The 25,483-nt window shown below is 32.8% G+C and overlaps 1 protein-coding gene across 1 annotated transcript in view; it reads left to right on the top strand.

Moving 5' to 3' along the window:
• LOC117113118 (1-phosphatidylinositol 4,5-bisphosphate phosphodiesterase gamma-1-like) overlaps nucleotides 1–25,262 on the top strand; it is a 78,202-nt gene extending 52,940 nt beyond the window's left edge. The window contains 21 exon segments of the mRNA XM_033256363.1: nucleotides 1,089–1,174; nucleotides 1,653–1,793; nucleotides 2,157–2,224; nucleotides 3,645–3,755; nucleotides 4,280–4,461; nucleotides 6,264–6,467; nucleotides 9,247–9,366; nucleotides 10,798–10,975; nucleotides 11,674–11,745; nucleotides 12,321–12,424; nucleotides 14,426–14,577; nucleotides 15,804–15,958; nucleotides 16,189–16,285; nucleotides 17,239–17,335; nucleotides 17,337–17,446; nucleotides 18,369–18,517; nucleotides 18,997–19,114; nucleotides 19,676–19,834; nucleotides 20,500–20,588; nucleotides 23,152–23,321; nucleotides 24,045–25,262. Of these exon segments, the coding sequence (XP_033112254.1) occupies nucleotides 1,089–1,174; nucleotides 1,653–1,793; nucleotides 2,157–2,224; nucleotides 3,645–3,755; nucleotides 4,280–4,461; nucleotides 6,264–6,467; nucleotides 9,247–9,366; nucleotides 10,798–10,975; nucleotides 11,674–11,745; nucleotides 12,321–12,424; nucleotides 14,426–14,577; nucleotides 15,804–15,958; nucleotides 16,189–16,285; nucleotides 17,239–17,335; nucleotides 17,337–17,446; nucleotides 18,369–18,517; nucleotides 18,997–19,114; nucleotides 19,676–19,834; nucleotides 20,500–20,588; nucleotides 23,152–23,321; nucleotides 24,045–24,099 (2,617 nt within the window). The 3' untranslated portion in view covers nucleotides 24,100–25,262.
• The last annotated feature ends 221 nt before the right edge of the window (nucleotides 25,263–25,483 follow it).

The following is a 25,483-nucleotide window of genomic DNA, read 5'->3' on the forward strand; positions in this document are numbered from 1 at the left end:
TCTGACAGTTTGGCAAGTTTCTCTTATGTAAATAGTACCAGGACATTTAGTGCATGTAATGGCATAGATGGCGTTAGATGAAAAACATGAAAACGATCCACTAATGTTGTATGTAACTTGAATAGGCCCTGTAATGGTACTGCTAGTGTTGATATGTAGGCAAAGTCAGCATTTCTGTTGGTTACATGGAATGGTGCCCTTAGTGGTGGGGGTGTGGGGTACTTTGTTAGAAGTAAGCTGTTGTTTGAGGTTGGGTAGTTGTTTGTACGCAAGCATAGGTTTGTTAGGTATGATTATTATCACTTGAGATAATAATATGTTATCACTAATAATAAATTATCACTTAAGATAATAATAAGTTAATCTCCTTTTAGAATGTATGTCATTTTTTTTTCAGACACTATTTTACATGTGCAACAATGGAGTTTATTTTTTAGTGTGTTCCTTATTTTGTGTGCAGTTTAAATGAAATGAGTGTTTGTATTGATCGTAATAACCTATATTTATCTTTTAATAATTGCTATACAAAAAATATACCAATAGTGCAAAATTTAGCAATACAAATGGACTTGTCGTCTTTGTTGTTGATGATAATGAAATAATAAATATTTTTTTTATTAGACAGTTGTAGATAAATACAAAACGAGCTAGACACGCCTCATGTTTCAGATTAACAAACTTTAAACTCCACGCTTTCATTCTCGCTCTGAATTTCTTCAGGTGACTGTTGTATAGACGAGATAAAGTTAATCAATTATTATCAATTAATTATTGTGAAGTTCATAGAGGCCTTTTTGTGATGTGCTATTAAGACATATTTGATATAAAATTTGTTTATCCATACTAATTCTTAATATTATCCATACTAATTCTTAAAAATGCATAATTAGGAATGCTATTTGATTTGAACCTGCCTGCTATCAATTAAACTAGAACACTGAGATTTTAGTTTTATGTGTGGTAAACTTAGATTTGGGAAATGAGATTCCTATTTAGATGTGTATGGAGTTAAAGAAATTCAATTCAAAGAAACAACATATTCAAACTATGAAAAAGAAGTAATTAAATGATTTGTGGTTGATTATTAGCTATCCACTCATCCTGTCTGTTGAGAACCATTGCAGTCTACCACAGCAGAGAAACATGGCGAGTACATTCCAAGAGGTGTTTGGAGGTAAAAAGTTTGAGTTACCTGCCTTCATAATTTACCTGTATCACAAGATGGAGCTTATTAAAATAGACTGACATGTATAACGATTAACAAAAATTCATTTCTATCTAAAAGAAAAATTCACAGGTAAATGATAATTACAAGGATACAAATTATGGAAAACACAACAGTGTTTTTTAATTAATAAAACCCCAAGTATGACTACTACAAGATCTGATTTTAAATTTATAATAGACTGAATTATTTGTGTAAGTACAAAAATGTATGAAATCTTATGAAACTTGTTTGATCATTATTGATTCACAGCCCTAATTGTTATCCCTACATTACATATGATAAACAGATAAGATAAGCTTTATTGTCGTATTCTGAACAAGTGAACTATCAAATTACAATATTGATGCTTGATAAATAAGAAGCAACAAACTTACATGTATAATTCTATATATTTAAAGGTGATCATTTTACTTGTTTTGTAAAGGTATCTTATTGACACAACCCATTGATAGAGATGCCAGTAAACTTCCCTCTCCTAATCAACTAAAAGGTAAAATCATTCTCAAACATAAGAAGATTCCAGACAAAGGCACTGAGACATTTACAGTGCCAGTCAATAATGATGGTAGGTTTTGGAAACTGCATTCTTTTCCAATATTGACTAACTTGATATTTACAGATGTTACTATATATTATAGGGATAGTTTTTAAACTAGTGCCTGTACTATTGAAAAAAAAATGTATGTTCTATTCAAGCTAGGCTTGTGGAATAATATTAAATAATTACCTTAAACTTTACTGCAATTTTTGTACACTGAAAATCAACTAGATAGCTGTGTATGCCAGCTAATTCTTTTTTTGTTCATTGAGAACCAGCGGTTCTTTTCAGAGTAAGTGGTGTTCCAATAACATTTTTTTAATCATTACTTTGTCATGCAAAACCTCATTAATAATATCTCATTAATTCCATTGTCCCATTTCCTTACAGTTGGTGATCTCGATCTTAGTAACTCAATTAAAAATGGCATTTTGCTGCTGCAAGATCCAGGTGATCAGGTATGTCAATAACAGATTTCTGAGAATTATTTCCGCAAAAAAACCAATGTTGTTGCCATTTCACAATAGCATACCTGAGAATATATAAAATTAGAATGTCACAGGAGCATTAGGCTCCAGGGAAGCTATTGTGTTTGCCCGCATTGCTTTTTCATTTCTCATTTAACAGGAAGAATGATACTCTTTTTATAAGGCTTTGGGAGTGGAGCTGTTTGTTTAGTCATTAGATTAAAAAAAGCCCCTGCAGTGACAGGATTTGAACCCAGGACCCTGGGATTGGAAAGCAAGCATCTTAACCACAGCTATAGCTCCACTCGATTGTTGCTGACTTTTTATTGGTGGGCATTTATAGAGTGCATAATAATGATTGATCCTTTATTAATATAAATTTAACTATGCTGAATGCTAGAATATATTATCAGATGACAGATTGATAGTGGTAAATGTGTGGTATGCTAACCGATGGTTAGTTGAGAATGCATTTGATGCAACTGTCATTACTCGTTGAAATGTGCGTGTGTTTGTGTGACACGGAAGCTAAAAAAAGGTGTATGCATTAATAATAATAATTTGCATTTTGTACAGTGGCCTCCCGTGAAACCAGGGGTGGGCATAAAAATCGGTTGGAGGGCCAAACTGAATATTTGATGTAACATGGAGAGCCATACCCAACTTAAATGTTTCCAGTGTGCTTCTAAAAACCTTCATGCACAACTTTTATACTACTTTATGCTCAGTTTTGTGTGTTAACCAACTTCGAGGTGCTTGACAACAGCGAAAGGAAACCATTAAGCTAGACTCACAAAATACTCGAAGCATATTACTGTGTCATTAGTCTCCTCAGGGGTCCCTGGTTGGAAGAATCAACAATCAACATCCGGGAGTTACCTAGTTATGGTTTGCTGTGTATTGTGATACACATTTGTGCCAACTTGCAGGAGACAAATATTTGTATGCTATTAAAAACTGGAAAAAAACATGCCAATATCATGAATTTGTGAGAGATGGGTTATTTTCCGGGACATTTGCTTGCTCGTGGGACTTTTCTGCTGAAAATACATCAAGCTCGACATAAATTGTCAACTGTAAATTTCTTATATTTGAACTAATTTGCCTTGCTACACCATAGTACATTCTAAAAATGTGGTGGTAATAAACAATCAAGGTCCATTTTGTAGCTATTTTGGAATCATGATTTTTCCACAGTATTGTTTATGCATACAATGCTCCTCAATTTCTTTTTTCTTTTTTTGTTAAACAGAGGTGTTCTACAATCTTGTGTTACAAAGAACCTCTAATTTTCTTGATATATAAATGGAATTTTTATATATCACATACATTTATTTAGTAATCCTTTTTTCTTGTAATTTAACAATTGCTCAAAATGTTTTCAGTAATAACATATAAATTCTTATTGTAGGAATGGACACCTCATTATTTTGTTCTAACTGAAACCAAGTTGTTCTATTCTGAAGAACATGAATCTCAAGCCCCGCAAGACGATGAAGATGATACTAGCAGTACATTGGAGGTGCGTACACTCATTCACCTGACTCATTCATCACATGTTCAATGTTTAGAGCCCATTTCTTTAGTACAGAATTGAACCAATTACACATTAATTGCAACACAGCAGCAATTTTCTTGAAAAATGTGAATTTGCAAATTTTTTTGCTCATGTAGTGGAAAATAGTGATATGCTCATGCAATCTTTTTTCTGCTAAACATTTTTGAACCGCACGGATAAATTGGCCAAGTGGAAACCGCCTTGAAATGGTCGTAAATGAACTGAAGTGGTAACACAAAAGAGGAAATTACAGTAATCAATTCTGGAAGATGTGAATTCATGAACTAGACATTCAGTTGCTGAGGGTGTAATAGAAGGACAAATAGATTAGATTCTTCGAAGATGAAAATATCCAGATTCACGTACAGCTGAAATGTGCCTTTGGAAATTGAACACATCGTTACACTCTAACGGAACTATTGAAGGGTAATACCCACAATTTAATAAACACAATTTAATTGTAGAGATGATCTTTTTTGTGTTTGTAGACACTTTCCGTTGATGAGCTGCACTTTTCAGAACCGTGGTTTCATGGAAAATTAGACAAGATTGAAGGAATGCCACCAAGAGCAGTTGCAGACAAACTTCTGACTGAATACCAAAAAGGAGATGGAACATTTCTTGTACGGGAGAGTGACACCTTTAAGGGAGATTACTCACTATCATTTTGGTATGTAATAACAAACCACCATTTTATTGAAATGTGTTAGAACTACATAATATGTATTTTAATTTAAAGATTAATACATATTATTTTAGACCAAGTTTTAAAGTTTATTTCGTGAATACTTACCTGGATAACCGACTAATTGCCATTGTTCCCAAAACGGAACACCCCTTCGAAAAAATGGAACAGTCCGACCCAAGGCGGCACGTGTGAACCGTCTCCCTAGCAAACATCCTCATTCCCTTTTCGACGTTGTTCGAAGTCGGATCGTCTAGCCTTCGGAAAACTAGCAGGACTTTTCAAGCAATTTTGTTCTCCTTGGATTTATTTTCGCCTTGGATTTATTTTCAACTAGTGGTTGACAAGATATCCTTTTATTTTTATTGTAATATAGTATTTTAGACCAATTTTTAAAATTTAATAAGAGAAATATATAAATATGATAAATTTTAAAATCACCTGAAAATGCAATCAATAATGACTTTAAAACGAACTATTTTTTAAAGAGAATGTATTAAATTTAATTGTTTGGAAAAACAAGTAATTGAATAATTGATATTTTTGATTTAATATTTAAAATGTTGGAGAATGAGTGCATTTAAGTAGATGAGTCATTGTGGTGCGCCAATTTACAACTTGGGAAATTTTAACCAATTACATATTATTTGATAATAAGAATATATAAATATCAGTAAGAAATTGCCTATTTCACATTTTTATCTGCTTGGCTTTGTTGCAAAATGCCTTTATAATTTATTCTCAATTCCTCTACAAGATTTTATCCAACTTAATACCAGACATACTGATCATCTTAAATTTATACACACTTGCTCGCGTAATAATAGAGTTTTAAATTTCACATTTTTAATAACTTTCCGAGAGTTTGTTATAAACTTCTTAATGATGTTCGAGATGAACTTGTTTTTGGAATTGAATCTTTTTTTCAGAATTTTAAAACTATTTTATGCTAAGCAATAATTCTTTTTTCTTACTTCGTCTCAAATTTTACCCTTGTAAATTGAACTTTTTAACATTTGTGGTTTTTTTTGCTGCAATTCTTCTTTTTCAAATTTTATTGTATTTTGACCGATTTCACTGATGAATTTTATACATATATATTTTTAAATTTAAATGTTATTGATTAGCCTATTTTACTTGAATATTTTATGCTAATTTAATTTTTGTTCTCACTGGCATCAGAGAGCCACTAGACAGTGATTGAGTTCACTCTTTGGCAGTCGTGTCCGGCCAACTGAGGGTTGTTTTCTGTGCTCTCTGTTATCTTGTGTTTGTCAATTTTTAATGTTTTTTGGACGAAATAAATGAAATGTCATTATTTCAAAATGTTTATTATATACTGATATAAACATTTCCATTATAAGTAACAAAGTTTATTTGTTGAATTCAAGCTTGTGCGGTCATATTTGATGTATTTTATTTTTTTCATTTTTCAACAAGGGCGCTAAACAAACCAAACCATTGCAGAATCAAGTCCAAACTGGAGAGGGGTCAATCCAAGTATTACCTGATTGAAAATCTATTATTTGATAGTCTATTTAGTCTCATAAACTACTACCGACAATTGCCATTACGTAGTCGGGATCTGGAATTGATATTAACAGAATCGGTCCCTCAACCCCCGAGCCACGAAAACAAAGAGTAAGTCAGTAGCATGGGTACGATGTTGCACGGCGGCAGGTTGTCTTTAGTGTGGTTTTGTTGCATCATGTGCCGTCAAGATTAACCCCTCTTATATGTCATTTTGCTTTGCATGTGTTGTATTTCATCCATTCTTCTGTCTTTAGGTATAGGTCAAAGGTTAACCATGTACGCATCAGGAAGACTGTCAACGAACTATCAACAAAATATGTTGTAACTGAGTCTGCGATGTTTTCAAACCTTTATGAGCTTGTAAACTTTTATCGAAAACAAAATTTGAGGGCCCGTAATGGTATGCAGATATTACTAACTGATACGGTTCCACAACTTAAAAGCCATGAACACGAAGTGTAAGTTCAGCTAAGTTGACATGAACAAGTGTACCTTTTGAAATCCAGCTTTAGTGCAAACTTCAGCTAGAAATTAAATTAAAAATAAATTACTTAAATTGATTATTGTCGTTAATCAAATGCATGTAAATGCACATTTCAATTGGATGAATTATATGTTCAATTGCAACTAAATCAATATTTTTTAACATTTAGTTTTTAAAATAATGAATCCCAAAATTCCTTTTGAAAAACATAAAAATTAAATACTCTATTGCAAATGCTCACCAAATTTTAATTAAAGAAAACTTTGAAAAAAATTTTTTTCTAAGAATAATGATCCTGTTTGATAATTTGCAAGTTTCTGTTGCTCATTACAGGAGACTGGTCAATTCATAAAAATATTGGCTTTGATTATAAAATGCCAGGTTGACCAATTGCAGTATTAGATATAGTCTTGCAAAGATATTGGCAATGAAGCACTGTAAAAGCAGTCCCAATAGGCCATCAGAGGTTTTCAAACAGCTTTAAAATTTTGAGATTGCCTGCCAATTGCCACGTGAATAGTATTTCAGCACATACCAATTTCAAAAATCAATCACACCCTACAAGGTACCCATTAATAATTTTTTGATTAAATATATTTTTTTTTTGATGAGCTAAATAGTAATTGAAATCAATATGCAAATAATAACATAATAATAATATATTTTGATTTTGAAAACTCAGCATAAACATGCCTAATTTAAAGGGTTTTTTTCTGTGAAAATGTATAACAATATAATATGATCTTATAAATTTAACAAAGCAATAAGTTTGCCTATAAGATTTAAGTGAATGATAATATAACTATTTGAGGAAAGCGTATGTCCATTAGGATGTTAACCCAAGGCGTTCCAATTACCGTTCAGATACTTTACTGAGCTATGAGAGAAAGTGTTATACACCCCTTGCATTTCCTAATTAGGACATGTTCTCTTTCAAGGTATTGTACAATACGCTATGAGTAACAGTAAATGACATGATAGTAACCTTGTTTTGGAGATACACCTCAACTGGTGATAATTAAAGATGATAATAAATATTTGAGAACAATGTATGTCCCATCTGGATTCCAACCCAAGACCTTCCTGTTACCGTTCGGGTACTCTACCAGCTGAGCTATGAGGCCAAATGGCCAATTAATTTAGCGTCATCTTAAAAGCATTCATTTTGAAAGGCTGCAAATCATGTTTGACATTTGACCATTGCTTATTGTCGCATTCATTCAAAAATGTAGGTGTAAAATATACACATTTGAAAAGGCTACTTTTTCAGATATTTTATGATACTAAAAAAAAAAAGCTTAAATAAAGCTTAAAAAAAATTGAGGCCTGAAAATTATTCAGTATGTATTTTTTAAATTTCATTTGCCAGAATCTTTTCCATAGTATAGTTCATCAAAAATTTTTGCACATTTTCTTTCTTGTATAACTTATTCATGAATTGTATTTTATAGCATGTATTTAAGTTCAGGAATATGATTACTTGTTCCTTACAAGTAAGGTACAGTAAACTGGTTAGCTTTCTGTTTCCTTAACAATCATAACATTGTATCCTAATTATTGTATTTTATGTTTCTGTCTTTACCAATATCACAGCGATTTTGGCCCTTCATGAATTTGGCCTCCTCACCCTAAATCACTAGTTAATTTGGCTGACCAGGCCTTATCTTATGGATTTTACCCCTATAGGTAATTTGGCCTAGAGGAGTCAAATTCACTAGAGATGTTACGTACATGGGGAAATGAGCTGGGGGAGGGGGGTTAGGATTTGAATTCACTGAGGGCTGAAATCCGGTAACCTTGCAAATGTCCAACTTAACAGCAATAGTGCATGCACTCACATTTTGTTTATGTTTCTATTTATTATATTAATAGCACATTTGTGTCATTATTTATAATCATTATTATATATATTTTTTTACTAATTACTTTGGCTGACAGAATTTTATTGAATGGGTATTTTTTGGTGTAGACCAAAGTTTTGTATGGATGATTGGTTTGTATGGTTGTTTACATATAGGTCACACTTTAGATTTGATCATGGGTACTACGTCTACCCATTGGTAGTGCCACAGTCCATATTATGAAGGTTACAAATATATATTTATTCCTGCTAAAATATTAACACCCTGATGTGTCCACCCAGGAATTGTCTATGATGTGTTTCCATAGGCTAATTTCTAACTGTATGTGTGGCTAGTGTGAACATATGAAACTCTTACTTCACGTTAACATGTTGGGTTTTGTAGCATATGCAGCAGAGCTATTTGTAAAGTATTAATAGCAGGCCTACCTCCTGGTAACTTGTAGCAGACCTGCCTCTAATTGGTAGCATAGCATGCCTACCTCCAGTTGGTAGTATGAAGCAAAACTGGTAGCATGTAGCATATGAAACATGCCTACCTCTAATTGGTAATGTACTGTATATAGCGTGTCTACCTCTAATTGGTAGCATATATAGCGTGTCTTCCTTTTAATTGGTAGTATGAAGCAAACCTACCTGTAATTGGTAGCGTGTAGCATATGTAACATGCCTACCTCTGATTGGTAGGATGCAGCATGCTTCTAATTCGTAGCATGAAGGAAACCTGCCTCTAATTGGTAGCATACTGTAGGCCTAAACTTCAGTATGGAATTAAAACATCTTCAACATTGGAATATATGCATCAGTTCTATTGATTGCCATAATTCAATGTTCATTAATGTGGACATTGATGGCAATGCTAATAAATATTGTTTTTTCTTTCCTTTTCAAGTTGGTTCCACAATAACTTATCAAGACATGGGGCAGAAGATATGTTAAAGCGTATACAAAAAGACGGTGCTTTCTTAGTACGCAAGCGAAGTGATAATGATTCCTATGCCATTTCCTTCAGGTAACATTCATTTTGATATACAGTCAACTCTCCCAATACCGACCACCCAGAAAACTGGATTTCACGCAAAACCGGTCGTTTTTTAAAGTCCCAAAATCATTCCTATTCTTACAGTATTAAAATACTTTCTGAAAACCGGATCTCCCAATTCCGAATTCCGGCCAAATTCTTAAGTCCGGAACAATAAAATTACCTTCTGAAAACCGGACGCCCAGTTTAAAACGATGATTTATTGACGAAATATGTTAAATAAATCATCGGAGACACATCGACTGACTCCAAATAACAACTATCAATCACAGAACAACATTTCATTTGTTTAATAAACTGATAAAAAAAAGTTCATGAGTGTGTTTTCTTTATTAAGGAACGTATCCTTTTCTCACATTTTGCATTCATTCTCACGCTAAGGCAAACCAAGCGGTCCCAACATAAGGCTATCGATTTCATAAAAACAATTGTGCATGACACTTTGACTGTCACCTCTGACTGTTTTCTATTGGCTGACGCAGTTTAGGGGCTGTCTCTTATACACATCTAGATGTGTATAAGAGACAGGAGCTATGAGAGAAAGTGTTATACACCCCTTGCATTTCCTAATTAGGACATGTTCTCTTTCAAGGTATTGTACAATACGCTATGAGTAACAGTAAATGACATGATAGTAACCTTGTTTTGGAGATACACCTCAACTGGTGATAATTAAAGATGATAATAAATATTTGAGAACAATGTATGTCCCATCTGGATTCCAACCCAAGACCTTCCTGTTACCGTTCGGGTACTCTACCAGCTGAGCTATGAGGCCAAATGGCCAATTAATTTAGCGTCATCTTAAAAGCATTCATTTTGAAAGGCTGCAAATCATGTTTGACATTTGACCATTGCTTATTGTCGCATTCATTCAAAAATGTAGGTGTAAAATATACACATTTGAAAAGGCTACTTTTTCAGATATTTTATACGATACACAAGTTGACTTGTGTAAATTTTTATTGATAATTGACAACATAAATAATGTAAAAATAAAGTAAAACATGAATGACGTTCTCAGGTCAGTAGGCCTACACAGTACATGATGCAGTGTGGTGTACCTGTCTGCTCTACCTTGCTAGGCCTAGGCTTATTATCGACTCAAGGTTGGGGAACCAAGGTAGGTAAACATGACGTTCTCTAAACCGGTCCGTCCGGAAAACCGGTCAAAGTGTACGGTCCGAAGGGTGGTCGGTATTGGGAGAGTTGACTGTATTTTATTTCAATTATTTGAACTACACAAATTGTATAGTTACTGTATGTAAATTCTGTATATTTCTACAGTCCTTTTAAGTATGGCAGTATATTGCAGTTGATTGAAAATAGTCTTTTCAAAAATTACGTAAAAAGCATTTTATGAATATTACTTTAAAAAAATAAAACTTATTTGTATTTCAGAGCTGAGGGTAAGATTAAACATTGTCGCATCAAGGCTGAGGGAAGGCTGTTTGTTATTGGTACTGCCCAGTTTGAAAGTCTCTCGGAACTTGTCTCTTACTATGAGAAGTACCCCCTCTATAGGAAGATGAAACTAAAATGCCCAGTAAATGAAGCTGTAGTAGAACGACATGGACAGGTACAGTATTGCTTATACTAAATTATCAGTTGCCGCTATAATTTTGTATATGCAATATCCTATTGTGACCTTTTCTTTCTTCATTCAATTTCTCTGCCTTAAAATACAGAAACAAAATAGAAATTTATTGACATGTCAGGCAGAGTGAAACAAGCAAAATCCGGTACAAATACAAAATACACTATCAGTATAACACAACATATAATAAATATATGTTTTAGAGACATTTTAATTGGATTTCTTCAGTGTGATGCACATCAATTATAACCCACGAAACTCCTAAGACTTATTTCCAGTGGGTCAATTCTGGTGGTGAATTGAGAGGTACATCGGGAAACACTTTTCAAAAGAGTGCACTACGTTCTTTAACAAGCACATGAGCCATTTTGTACACAGGACCACCAACTCATCTGGTGTGCTCTTGAAACTAACATTTCAGCCCTCTTGCTGAAAAATGGGAATTCAACTGGGACCAAGAGATCTCCCGGTTCAGCGCACACACAGTTTAGCGAACTGATCTAGCTGCTCTCACATTTAAATATGATTGACCTTAATGGGATTCATTCATTCATCCACAATGTAATATAATAGGTTCTTAAGTTGGCTCAAAAGTTGTACAGCTTACATATCAGTTTTGTCATTACCATGTATCGAGTGCTATTTTTTGATAGTTATGCAACTGACTTTTTTTTTTGTAGGATGTGGTTGGTGATGATCATATATATGGCACTTCAGATCTGTATATTTCACCAAATTACATTGTACCAAAGGTAAATGTGCAATATCTTGCACAAAAGAAACAAACGTTGTGACATACCCAACAACATCAAACCTGTAAAGCTGGTCATATATTATGTTGTACGACAGTGGTACAGTATGTCCGTCGAAGGAGATAATCAGACTAAAGGGTCTTGGAAAAAAAATAATGTTATAGATGTTTCTGGAAATGCATTTTCTTTCTTTCTTCTGAAATTTGAATTAGCAGTACTCTAGGAATGTTTTACTGCAATTTCCTTGATTATTACATAGAAATAAAACAGAAACTCTCAGTTCCATATGGGGATCTTCAGATACACCTGAATCCCCTCCTCTTCTGCTTATGGGCTTGAAAATGTGAACAAGCACAATGTGAACAAGCAGGAGAGTGTCTGTCTGTCTTTGAGACATCCAAGTGTCAAGTTATGTGATGATATCTATACATATTAAATTGCTGTTTTCTTGACATAATATATATGATGTGTTTTTTTATCAATCAATTGTAATTATTCTTCAGATACTAGTATTTTCTTTTTAAAAAATGGGCCTTTTTTTTTTACAATTTAATGTGAATTTTACTATTTTCCAGGTGGTTGTAAAAGCTTTGTATGATTACCGGGCTCAAAGACAAGATGAATTAACATTCTGCAAGCATGCAATCATCACAAATGTAGATAAACAAGACCATGGATGGTAAGTTGGTACCACAGACAGGTTGGAAGTTGATTTAATGCTGAATGTTGGTGAAGATACTGATAATTGAAATGGGTATGCTTGTGGTTGTTGACAATGTTCGTAATGATAATGGTAATGATTGTGAAAGTGGTTTTATTTTTTATTTTTTAGTGTACTGCGCTTGTGTTAAAAATGCCTGTGTAAAATGGTTCACTTAAGTTCATATTATTTGACACCAAATACTGTTTGTTGACAGATAACCAATGACTGATATTGTTGGTCGGAAAAGAGTAATTTTGACCTAGTTTCTGCAGACTGCAGTCAAAGAGTATAATTTTATATTCTTTGCTGCAGTATACTCACCACTGTCCTATCAGCAACCTATTTTTTTTTTATTGTTCCTTTAGGCACATGGCCAAGGATTAGCCTACCAATAGCAACTTAATCACTGTACATTAGATAGGGGGCAATCCTTTCACATGACAAGCATATATACTTGATGCTCTGCATAACCTAAGTCCTGTAAAGAGGTTTATTGAGTACAGTCCAGTTTATTGAGTACACTCCGATAGGATTTGAACCCAGGACCCTGTGATTTGAAAGCAAGCATTTTAGCCATCAAGATATTCAACTCTAGTCAAGTCTTAATAGTAGTTTATGTTTATGTTCTTAATTTCTTCAATAAAGAATCAGAATAAGAATTAAATTTGGATTACTATGGTTTTTTTTTAAATCTATATGAAAGAAAATCACATTGATGATAATGCTGTTATATATATGTGGCAAAGACAAGCCAAACCAGTCACTAGTCGCAAATTGTGTTTCAGAGAAAATGGCCAAAACATGCTGGAATGTCAAATTTCTTAAAATCTATTTTATTGCACTAAACTAACCTTTATATATCTACACACCATCCTATGCTGTTATTTCCCCCATTTTCAATGTTAAAACAACACTTTTTAAGGATTTAAAGATAATTTCTGCATGAGAATTGCTTGAAATCATAAACTTTGAAGGCCGATTTCTCATATAATGTTCTTTAAATAGCTGTGTGGTTAAACGCTTGTGACTTCATAAGGAAATATCCGATTTGAATGATTTTTTTACCATTTTATAGCTCTCTAACACTTTATTAATTTTTTTGCGATGAGTGACTGGTTTGGCTTGTCTTTGTCACATATAATAAAGATGTCAATGGTGATTATGATCTGTAGAAAAATGATGTAATTCTATGATTTTATTTAGTCATCATCAGGAATAAAGACATAGTCTTTTATTATCATGATATTCTTATTCCTGATGATGACTAAATATAGTCGAAACGTTGAGTACTATGGCCTCACTTCCTCTATTCGGAGTCACCTTTGTTCTATGATTTTAATGATGTGATTATATCATGATTTTAATTTTTTTTTAGGTGGAAAGGGGATTATGGGGGTAAGAAGAATATGTGGTTTCCATCAAACTATGTGGAAGAAGTTCCCCCAGCTTTAAATGACAGTGGTCCTGAATCAGGGTTGCTAGGTGATCTACAAAAAGGCTCAATTGATGTCAGACACTGTTCCTGTGGTAAATACATACTTTTCAAACCTAGAAGTCACTTCCTGGCATTGTTTTGGGGTGTCAATAATATAAAAATAAACATAACTAGACTTTCGTAAAAACAGAATATTAATATGAAAAATGATGTTGAAATGAAAAAATTAAAAATCACTAAAAAATAAACATGAAAACCAACTTGTCGTAATAGTGAGACTCTAACTATGGCTGCATTGGTAATAGTGAGAGTAGTGTTGAGAGTTCTTGCCATTATGCTAATGAACCCGACCTTACGGAGGTCATTATTTCGTCATCATCAGGAATAAAGACATAGTGTTTTATTATCATGATGTTCTTATTCCTGATGATGACTAAATATAGTCGAAACGTTGAGTACTATGGCCTCACTTCCTCTATTCGGAGTCACCTTTGTTCTATGATTTTAATGATGTGATTATATCATGATTTTAATTTTTTTAGGTGGAAAGGGGATTATGGGGGTAAGAAGAATATGTGGTTTCCATCAAACTATGTGGAAGAAGTTCCCCCAGCTTTAAATGACAGTGGTCCTGAATCAGGGTTGCTAGGTGATCTACAAAAAGGCTCAATTGATGTCAGACACTGTTCCTGTGGTAAATACATACTTTTCAAACCTAGAAGTCACTTCCTGGCATTGTTTTGGGGTGTCAATAATATAAAAATAAACATAACTAGACTTTCGTAAAAACAGAATATTAATATGAAAAATGATGTTGAAATGAAAAAATTAAAAATCACTAAAAAATAAACATGAAAACCAACTTGTCGTAATAGTGAGACTCTAACTATGGCTGCATTGGTAATAGTGAGAGTAGTGTTGAGAGTTCTTGCCATTATGCTAATGAACCCGACCTTACGGAGGTCAGTGCATTTTTAGTTTGTCTTTGAGAAATTTAATGGCGAAAATTATATATGCATTACACCGTAATTTTATGTTTAACATAATTGCAGCTAGTTTGAGATGCTTTAGAAAACGCAAATTGCATTAACATACAAGTTTGATAACCCATTTATTGATATTCACCGTATGTAGAACGATATATGTTGATTGTTTGGATGCTTTGAAGAATCTTTGAGGAAGCTCCAAGCATGGAAAGTGACTTAAGTGACAAACAGAAAAACCCTGTTCAAAAACATAGGAAAATGGTATAGTCTAGAAAAAGGGGAAAAAAAAAAAAAAAAAAATTTTTTTTCTTAAGCAGGAAAATCCTATAATAATAGTTATACTGCTATTTATATCATATAGTATCTACATTGAGACAAGATCCCCTGAATTTTACCGGCACAGCGTTCACATATTAAAATCTTACTACTATTGTTATCTTCTCAAGCGGAAAAATCCAATAATAATATTTATACTGCTATATAATATAGTATCTACATATATCCTCTTACAGTCTTACTATTATTGTTATATATTAATGCTTGAGGTACACCACGTAGATAGAAACTGTTATTGGTTGAGAATGTCTAAACATTTTGATTGAGTTGCTTCAATCGTCTTCGGGAGAATAATATCTGTAGAAAATTCCAAAAAGGGAAATACTTATAATATGCTTGGGTAGTGAGACTTGTAGAAAACTAAACAATAACTGAGACTATGCGTGAAAAGGCTAATACAAAAGCCAGTATTCACAGACAGTCTATTATTATTACCTTTGTTTTTATTCATGAATTGTAAAGGAACTAAAGATTTTAGTATAGCATTTATTATATTTTTGATTTTTACTTAATATGGTTATTACTATAACATATATTTTATATTATTATTATTATTATTGTGATATTTTACTGTTTTTTATGTTATTCCCTATATTAGATGTCATTGGAGAAGGCAAAGGGATTCAACCGTTTGTATTCTCGATCATCTCGCCCACTCTGCACCAAACTTTAGAGGTCGCCACACAGTCTCGTGGTGATCTAGATGACTGGGTCAACACCATCCGTATGGCGACATTCAAGGCTGGAGAGCGAGTAAGTGTTTTGATATTGTTGTCAAAATTTTTTAAAGGAAAAAATGTATAAATTTGTTTAGCTACGTATATTCCCTGGAATATCTGCTATTTGGACATACAAATATACAGATATCGTTTTATGCCATCTACAAATATAAAACATTATAACCAGAAAGAATAAATCAGAGGGGTTTAGGCCAAGATAAAACTGGTTACAAAAACAATTCTTTTTAAATCTAAATTTTATAGAGCAGGGACGCATTGAAACATGAACGGCGGTTAAGGATTGCCAAGGAGTTTTCCGATTTGATTGTATACTGCAGATCTGTGCCATTCAGGGAGGACAGTAAGTCATGTTTACACATAGTATATAAAATTAATAAATAACAACATTAACTGTTTTCAACAATATTTTGCTCTTGACTGTAAGAGCTTTTTTAATATTGGCTTGCGTATTTCTTCTGGTATATACCCACTTCTTAACCTTTGAGTAGTTTTCATGCGAAATGCTTTACCCAGTTAACTCGCACCTTGTTAAAATTATCGAAGAAATCCTTCAGAATAGGCCCCTGAGAACTAGAGTACTCATTAGGGCAGTGCCTATTTTATTTTATTTATTTTAAATCACACCCATCATGGGGTAACCTGCCACAAAGGATGTGGTAATTAGAACAAGCAGTCTTACCCAAAAGAACAATGAAGAACAGCTAACATTCAGTGGTCGTAAAAGTACTGAATAGAAATCAAGGGTTGAGCAAGATTACAAGATAGATTGCAAGATAGATTACAATTAATAATATTAACAAATAAACAAACCACAGAGAAAGCCATATGGTACATTATAGGGGTTCATGTGAGAAGACTAATTTTTTAGCCAGCTTGTAGTTCAAAGTAGATACTGATACGTTCAAGTAGGAACATTTCTGATTGTCTGCGATATTTATGTATGTCTTTGACAACACCTCGGAAAAGTATAGTTCGAAGTTTGCACAAGTTTAATTTTTTGAACCAATTTTTGTATGACAGTCATGTTAGACTTGATTAAGGTAGAGTCCAACAAGTCTAAAATAATGTCTTTGATGGCATATAGTTGATCATGTGTTTTTACCAACATTTTACATATACTACCTGAAAGGGTTATACAAACACCATTGAAATTGAAATATATACAGAAAATATTTCAGAATTTGAAGCTAAAATTTCAAAAAGATAAAAGCTTTGTTTAAAATTTTATGTCACTAAATCAGAACAACCAATATTTTTTTTTATTGATTAATTAAATTTTTAAATCTATCCCAGCTATTCCTGGTAATTACTATGAGATGTCATCATTTCCCGAGACTAAAGTGGAGCGTTTCCAGTCAACAAATAAAGCAAAGATCCTTAAACACGACCCAGTTTAGTCGAACATACCCGAAAGGTCAGCGCATTGACTCGTCCAACTATGAGCCAACATTGATGTGGAACTGTGGCTGCCAAATGGTATCACTCAACTACCAAACACCAGGTGACATAATAGGAACATTTTTTTTTTTATATCTTATCAATCTTTTTATAGGCTATTTTAATTTGTTAATATATCATCTTACCCCTGCTGTTTTGTATTTTATAGTATGTTTATTTGGTTAGGGGGCTTAGAGGATACCCACATCTTGTGTTGGGTTCTCAACCCATGTTGTCCTCTTGGCATCACTCTGGCCATTTCCTGATTTGTAATGTTTTTGGCAAGTTACGTAATAAATAAATAGGTAAAAATAGGTAGCATGATTTATTTTGTACTTTTTAATCCTGATGTATTGAAGATACACTGAAAATACCTGTAACAATTTATTTCAATACATGAATAACTTATTTAACAGGATCGATTACTTCCAACTATATAGAGATTGAAAACATTGAAAACAATTAGTTTTCACTGATTTGCAGAGTTTTCTTTCACAAAATTCCTAAATTGATTACAAGCCAAGGCCAATGCAAAAGAATAACCTGTTGGTTTAAACTAAAAACATGTATTACATTTATCTCAAACCAGTTGAAATTGTTTACACATTCATTATTTATTCTAAAAAAAACTATTGATCACACAAAGTTCCAATAAAGAATGCACAAATGGGGGGAAAACAAAAAGAAAAAGTATAATAATGTATTCTATCTATGCACGTGGCTTTGTCTCATTTCAACTTGATACTGGCACACTCCCCAGGCGGGGAAAAATTTGCCAGGGTGAGGGTGAAGTTTCCAGCAGGTACCAGCAGTTGGCCATTTTGTTCTATAATGATTCTGATGATCACCAGATTAAAGGGGTGACTTGGCGTCATTCAACACCCCTACAAACCTAATCACCAGTCCCCTGTTTTAGACTCTAACATTAAGTTTCTTTACCATATAATCCATATTACTATTTAATGAATTATTTTGAATTATTTCAGACCGCCCAATGCAGCTGAATGAAGGGTTGTTCAGGATGAATGGACGATGTGGCTATGTCTTGCAGCCTAATTGTATGAGAACTGAAAACTACGACCCAATGGACAGGAAGACACTAGTAGGCGTTGATGCTATTCATTTGACTGTTGATGTAAGTATTGGAAACTTGCTCAACATTTTTTTTTGCATGCAATTTATTTTATCTTACATAACCAACAAATGCAATCCAGTGAAAATGAAGGACAGAACACCTGAAATCAGATACATTACAATTATAAAGAAAAGACAATCCTAATTGCTCTACAAAATTTCTCCACTGATTTTAAGAATATCAATATATCGCACATAAACTCATAAAAGATTCCAGTAAATAAACCATCATTTTACAGCTTATAATCTGGATAATATGAAATAAGAAAATTAATTTTCTTGTTTTTATCACTGATGTTTTCTTAATTTTAAAGTGAAAAATTCCTTGCATAAGAAAATTGTCATTTTATCTCATTGCACTAATGACTGGATTACATTCATACAACAATATTTCATCAGAAGACATTTTTTTTTTTGTATTGTATTTATTTTACTGTACCATGTATAATTGCCACTTTTAACTACTCGCTTGTTGTTTAGATTATTGGAGGTAGACATTTAAGAAAGAGTGGACGTGGCCTCATAAGTCCGTTTATTGAGCTTGAGATAGTAGGAGCAGATTATGACAGCAGGAATAAGTTTAAGACAGCAACAGTCGGTAAGTTGCATTTAATTTTACCATAGTTCTTGGGACATACTGTAAGCCCACTCCCTACTTTACACCCAGCTTTACATATCGGGCTATTCTCGGGCGAAAGCCCAGGTTATAATCTGAAATAAGTAGCTTAGCTGACGTTTACAAATATTTTTTGTCTCTGAATTAGGCATGCAGTGCTAAAAGAGGATTTAGGGTTTACTGGGTACCCATCCCCCTCCCCTCCCCTAAAAAAAAAAAATCAGGCTGTTTTTGTGTTTAAGGTGGGTGAGCTGTACTATGGTACATATTTTGTTGGTAAGGTTATGTGTGTTTTTCTTATATCTAAATAGATACACTGTTTGATTGTCGTAGGAATAAATAAAAATAGATTCTAAAATATTACATATAAATAAGGTGGTTGTTGATAGAATCTCTTGCAAGTTTGACTGTTTGCTATTTGAATAAATAATCAGCATTCTCTCGACCTTTATAGAATATTAATTATATAATAATTAATATTGTTTTGTCTTATCGTATGAATGACTGCATCTGTTGATCAGAGTATGTATTTTAATTTTTCAGTGGATAATGGTTTCAACCCAGTCTTTAAAGAGTCGTGCGAGTTTGACATTTTGAATCCTGAAATTGCATTCATTCGCTTTGTGGTTCAGGATGAGGATATGTTTGGTGACCCAAACTTCATAGGCCAAGCAACATTTCCACTAAGGGCAATTAGAACAGGTAAAAAAATACTTGTTACTTTACAAGACAGGAATAAAGTATGGGATAAGCCTTCTATGAAATGTGAAAAGGCATATAGGGAGTGGTGTTGTCTTAAAATGTAGCAATAGGTGTATCCCATAATGCTAACCTGTGAAATAAACACAGTTCGCTTTCAATGTTTTTCGGGTTCTTTCAAACCCATGTTCCCATGTTTTCTGAATTTGTTCGGCATTTTGATGTTTTCCATGCTGATTGGCAGTTTGCCACCATATTGTTGCTTTTAAAAAATAAAAAAAATGTTTAAAATTGGAATAATTTCAAGATTTAAGAATTTTAATATATTCAGGAAGAGGTATCATTAAAACAAACTGCATGCAGTACATGTTAAAACAGAAGAACGATAACCAAGAATTAATAACAAAAAACAAAAAAATAAATCACTGTTTTATGTTGTTACTGAAATTCTGGCTGGTCATACATTCTATCATGGCCAATCTTACACTCAACTCCAAGGATATATTTTTATTGTTATTTATATAGCGCCTATTCCTTTGGGTTGGAAAGTGCTTTGTTTTCCCTAGTCATTGGTCCACATGTTGCTGCCAATGATACAAGAAATATAAGATATTTCTCATGTTATATTACATTTTATTTAATCATTTTGTTTTAATTCTCTTTACTAGGGTACCGATCAGTTCCACTGATGAATGGGTATAGTGAACCTCTTGAACTCTCATCGCTTCTTGTTAGGATTGACATCAGGGTAATTGGGGTAAGGGAACAATGATTCACTTTTAATAATAATAGTAATAATAATAATAATAATAATAATATTAATAATAATGTATTTTATTTATATTGGGCCTCTTGCAATAAAAGTTTTTCAGTGGCGGATCAGAAAGAAATCATTAAATTATATGCCAAAACTAAAGTCAATACACATTTTAAAATTAAAATGGTTAAAATTCATAGAAGATACACATTTACAATTTTCCATTAAAATTTGTCAATAAAAAAATACTCAGAACACATACAGACACTTCACGTGCATTTTATCACAACACTAAAAGTTAAAAAAAAACAAAAACAAAAACAATATTCTGAATGTCTACATATGCAACTGAGCAGACCCCTGTTATTGATTAAGGGCTTGTGTAAATATAAATGTTTTAAGTTTGATTTTAAAGGAATGTATGGATGTTTCAGTGTTAATTATAAGGAGTAAGTTATTCCATAGCTTTGACAAATGCCCGATCACCTAGAGTTGACAGCATTCTTCTTTTGGGATACTCTAATTTGATTTGAGATTTAAGGTTATGCACCTGTCGTTCCCTAATCGTTATGAGGTCGGTCATTATTCAGGAGGTGGGCATGGAACCTACTTACCAACACGCTTTGAACCAATAGAAGGGCGTACATGGGGAATTTTAAAAAGAAACAATAGTAATGATGAAAACATGTATAAATCTTCCTATTATTTTATTATTCTTGAATTATTCTATAGATAGCAAATTTCTGTTTTGTAAATTAAGAAAGAGTACTTACAAGAAACGGGGTGCTTATTAATAAAGAGAATACATATTCTCTCCTTGAAATTTTTGGTCACAGTTTCCAAACAAAATCTGTCTTTTGAAATTGACCAATGTGCTTAGTGTGATATTTTGTATGTGCTTTAAAATGCACCTGGAAGACTGACACCATTTTTGGAATTGTGTAATTTATTTATTCAGTCATCATTATCATCTATGTGAGATAACGGTATTTGTAAAACTGGTAAGAACCAATTCATCTCGATTGCTGCAATAAGTAAAAACTTATTTAAAAAAATATTTTGCAACCATTCATCTGTTTCACATTAAATCATATGTTTAAGTTAATTTTGTTTCAGTCATTCTTTTTTTTCAGTAGTATAATTTCTTTTTTTTTTTTTTGTTTTAATCTATTTGAATTTCTTTTTTTTTTTTTTTGTTTTAATCTATTTGTTGATAGCATTAATTCCCTAGAACACATTTTATTGGTTTCAATCTATTTGTTGATAGCATTAATTCCCCAGAACACATTTTTTAATACAGTTTTGGGAAATTTTTCATTAATCTCTTGTCGAAATTTAATTATTATCATTGAATGCTAATTTATCCAAAAAAACAAAAAAAAACAAAGTGCAAATAGGCCAACATATTTTTTCCAGTAAATGTTTAAAATTATTTCTATTATTAATTCTTCTAGAAATAGCATGTCATATCTGTAGAATAATAGGTAAAATTTGAAAGCATAACTTTTGCATATGCCTCCATTTCCTTGGTACAGTAGAGGGTCCAGACTCTGAGAATAGGATCACTTTAGGTCTGTAATTTAGGGTAAAATTGCATGATAGGGAGAGATACAGCTACTAGATTTTGTTTTTTACTTTACTGATACTGGTTCAGGCATTTATAATGCACCTCTTCCTTGCGGTTATAAAGCGCAGTTCTTTTCCCTGGTCATTGAGTCCACATGCTAAGTGTTGCTGCTGGTAATCAGCGCAGGAGCAGGCAACCCCACCAGGTACCCATTTATACTCATGGGTGGTGAGAAGCAATGTAGATAAAGTGCCTTGCTCAAGGACACAAGTAAATTGCACAGCGAGGGATTGGAAGTCCGACCTCGAGGTTGGGAAACCAAACCGTTCCCGCTGTGTCAAACCGCTTTCACATGGTCTTGACCAGTGAACACAACAGTGCTAAACACACTTGTGTTATACCATCATTTTTGTTTAGAAATTGGTAAATGGGAAAAATTTACCCCTTTATATACTTCTTCATTAGCCCAGGCAGGCTACTCTGACTTTAGACAGCGCAAATATTAAAAATTAGATTGAGCACTGCAGACATGACAAATTTAACAATGAAATATCATTGTTGAGATAATTTACATTTTTAATTTTTTTATACATTCTCTGCATCATTGTTGCCTTCTTTAATTTATTTCTTGAAATCACATATAAATGTTCAGAATACTGTAGTTTACTTGACTTAAAATTTAAAACTGGTGTAACAATATTCACTGCCATTTTTAAATGACAAGGAACATTTTTCTCTTATTTTCAGGTGAATGCTAATGTTATACTAAATCCTACACATTAATTTTTTTTTTCTTTAATTTTTTCAAATTAAAATTAGGTTTAAATTACTGGCAATTGAGCAGTGTGATTCCATTATTGGCTATTGAAAAAAATGTATATTTGTATCTCTAAAAAAAAAAACCAATATAGGCCTATTCAAAGAAACTTGTATGTAAAATAATACACTCATTGATTAGGCAATATGTATTTGAATTCATGATTTTTATTTCATTAGGCAAGTGATGAAGGTGCTATATATGATTCAATTTCCGTTCTCCGTGAGCGAACACAAATATTGCAAAGAAATGTGAGTGAACTGTCGTCTGAAGATGCTCAATATAATATGCGATGTATGGAACTGAGTCGATGCCAAGATAAGCTATTTGAATTGCAAGAGATGAGAAGGTACGAGTTTAACTTTCAATCAATAAACAACATTACTTCTGGTCACTGGATCATAATTAGCAAAACATAACAATAGGCAACCTAGGAATTATTTCTATCATTATACTGTAATGTAATATATTACACACAGACCAATGTGTTACAACATTCTACCAGTTACTGATTTATATTTCTGGGCCAGAAGTAGATAAAGTGCCTTGGCCAATGTACTTTATGGCCAGTGGTGGCTTATGGTGTGCAAGATGTACAAGTTGAATTGGTCTTTGCACATGAACCTAAGACAGACCAAGCTAACAGCGCACTATATAAAAAGATAGTGCACTGCTGGGGATGGGCAAATAACATTGGGAGTTGCAGTGATGACGTCACGATTGACTTATAAGAGTGATTGGCAATCAAAATAACTTTATTTGGATATGAAAGTTGATGTTTTTGATCTAATGACCGTGTCATGGCGTCAGACAATGGGAGTAGGGGGTCCAGGCCTGTCCATCATGGTGATGGTGGAATTTTCTCCCTTTGACCCCTTGCTGTTGCTGCCACTGTTTATGGGATTTGAACACTTGAACATCCAGCTAAGATCAGAGTCACAAACACTGTATTAACAACTGGCACATACAGTAGCAGTAGTAATGTAGAAGTAATAGTATGGTATCAATCAGTTTTGCTTGTTATATCCCATTCTAGCTAAAAAAAGAATAATTTCCTCTCTTTTTCTTCTAGAAAGCAACAAATTAAGAAGATACCAAGTAGTACCCCGCCATCATGGATGAGATAGATAGATAAGGTGTGATATGCTGATTCAGAGGACATGTTTATTACTTACGAGATCTTTTTCATAACACAAATCGCTCATTGTAAACTATGCTGATGATTTACCCACCCGAGTGGTTACTCGCAAAGCATTTGTGCAAGTGTCTCAAGAATGGAAAAGATTTTATATTTTTGACTAAAAAGAGGGTACAAAGGAATTATGGAAGATGATTGATTGGTAGATCATTTGATTAATAATTGATGGATGGATTTAACAAAATTTGATGTAATTGGAGGAGAAAATTATGCGAGGACTTGAGAAAATAAAAAATCAATCAAACCAGATAAAATACTGAATTTTATAGCATTCATATCTGTATTGTAATTGCAGGAGATTTTTTGTGAGATGAATCACACCAGTTTTACACATATCAGAAATCAAAATGCAATAACAGCTCTTGTATTCTCTTTATTGTATTTAATCAGAGAATTTACACAGGCTAGCTATAATTTTAAAAATCATTCTCTAAGTATTGAATGTTGAATTTATTAATTTAATTCCATTAAAGCATGTTGCTACTCTTCATTTTAGACTGATGACAATTTTTACAAAATAAAAACAGAGTGTGTAGTGTAGGACAATCTAACAATGTTTCCCTTTTTTTACTGGTTTCTTGTTTGAAGTGATTCAAGAACCATAATATAAAATAATTTAATAGGTCAATAATTGTTTTTTAATTGCTCGAAACCTAATACTAATGAAATTCTTTGTACCAAAGAAATTAGTTTAAACTTTACTTAACAGAACAACTTGCTTAAACGTGTGACCCAAAAGGTAGTTGTTTAGTCTTCAGATTTTCTAATTCTGCAAGTTATTTATAATTTTTTTTTTTAAGATCAAATTATTTTTTTAAAGAGAGTTAATACAAATTAATTATATGAAAGACATATTATATAACTCATTTAATAGAAATAGCATTGAAAACAGCATTTTGAGTTGAATTAAGGATAAATATAATTGTATGGATGAAGATGTAAAGACTGTCACATTGAGGGTAATATAAATTATAAAGTATTTTAAATCAGGACCTCATGGTGACCCCACTTACTGGTATACATATCAATATTTCCAGGGAATAGGAAAGAGATTGATTAAGGGAAGTAAATTACAAAGGATGGGAATAATAGGCATGGAGAAAGATGTGCAAGGGAATGATGTTGCCTTTAAAACCTAATCAGGGGTTCTCAACTGGCACCCTGCAAGTGCATGTTATCCGGCCAGTAGAACTAGCCTAAAATGATATTTTTTGTTGAGCTTAGGCCTAGATTTCAAACCTTAATAATTATGCATTCTCATTTTGATGACTAGGCCTGTTTTGTCCTAAATAATTGTAACTATTGTGTATTAG

This window comes from Anneissia japonica, unplaced genomic scaffold, assembly GCF_011630105.1.
Source record: "Anneissia japonica isolate Jap-2015-1 unplaced genomic scaffold, ASM1163010v1 scaffold1812_len1207588_cov181, whole genome shotgun sequence".
Lineage (NCBI taxonomy): Eukaryota > Metazoa > Echinodermata > Crinoidea > Comatulida > Comatulidae > Anneissia > Anneissia japonica.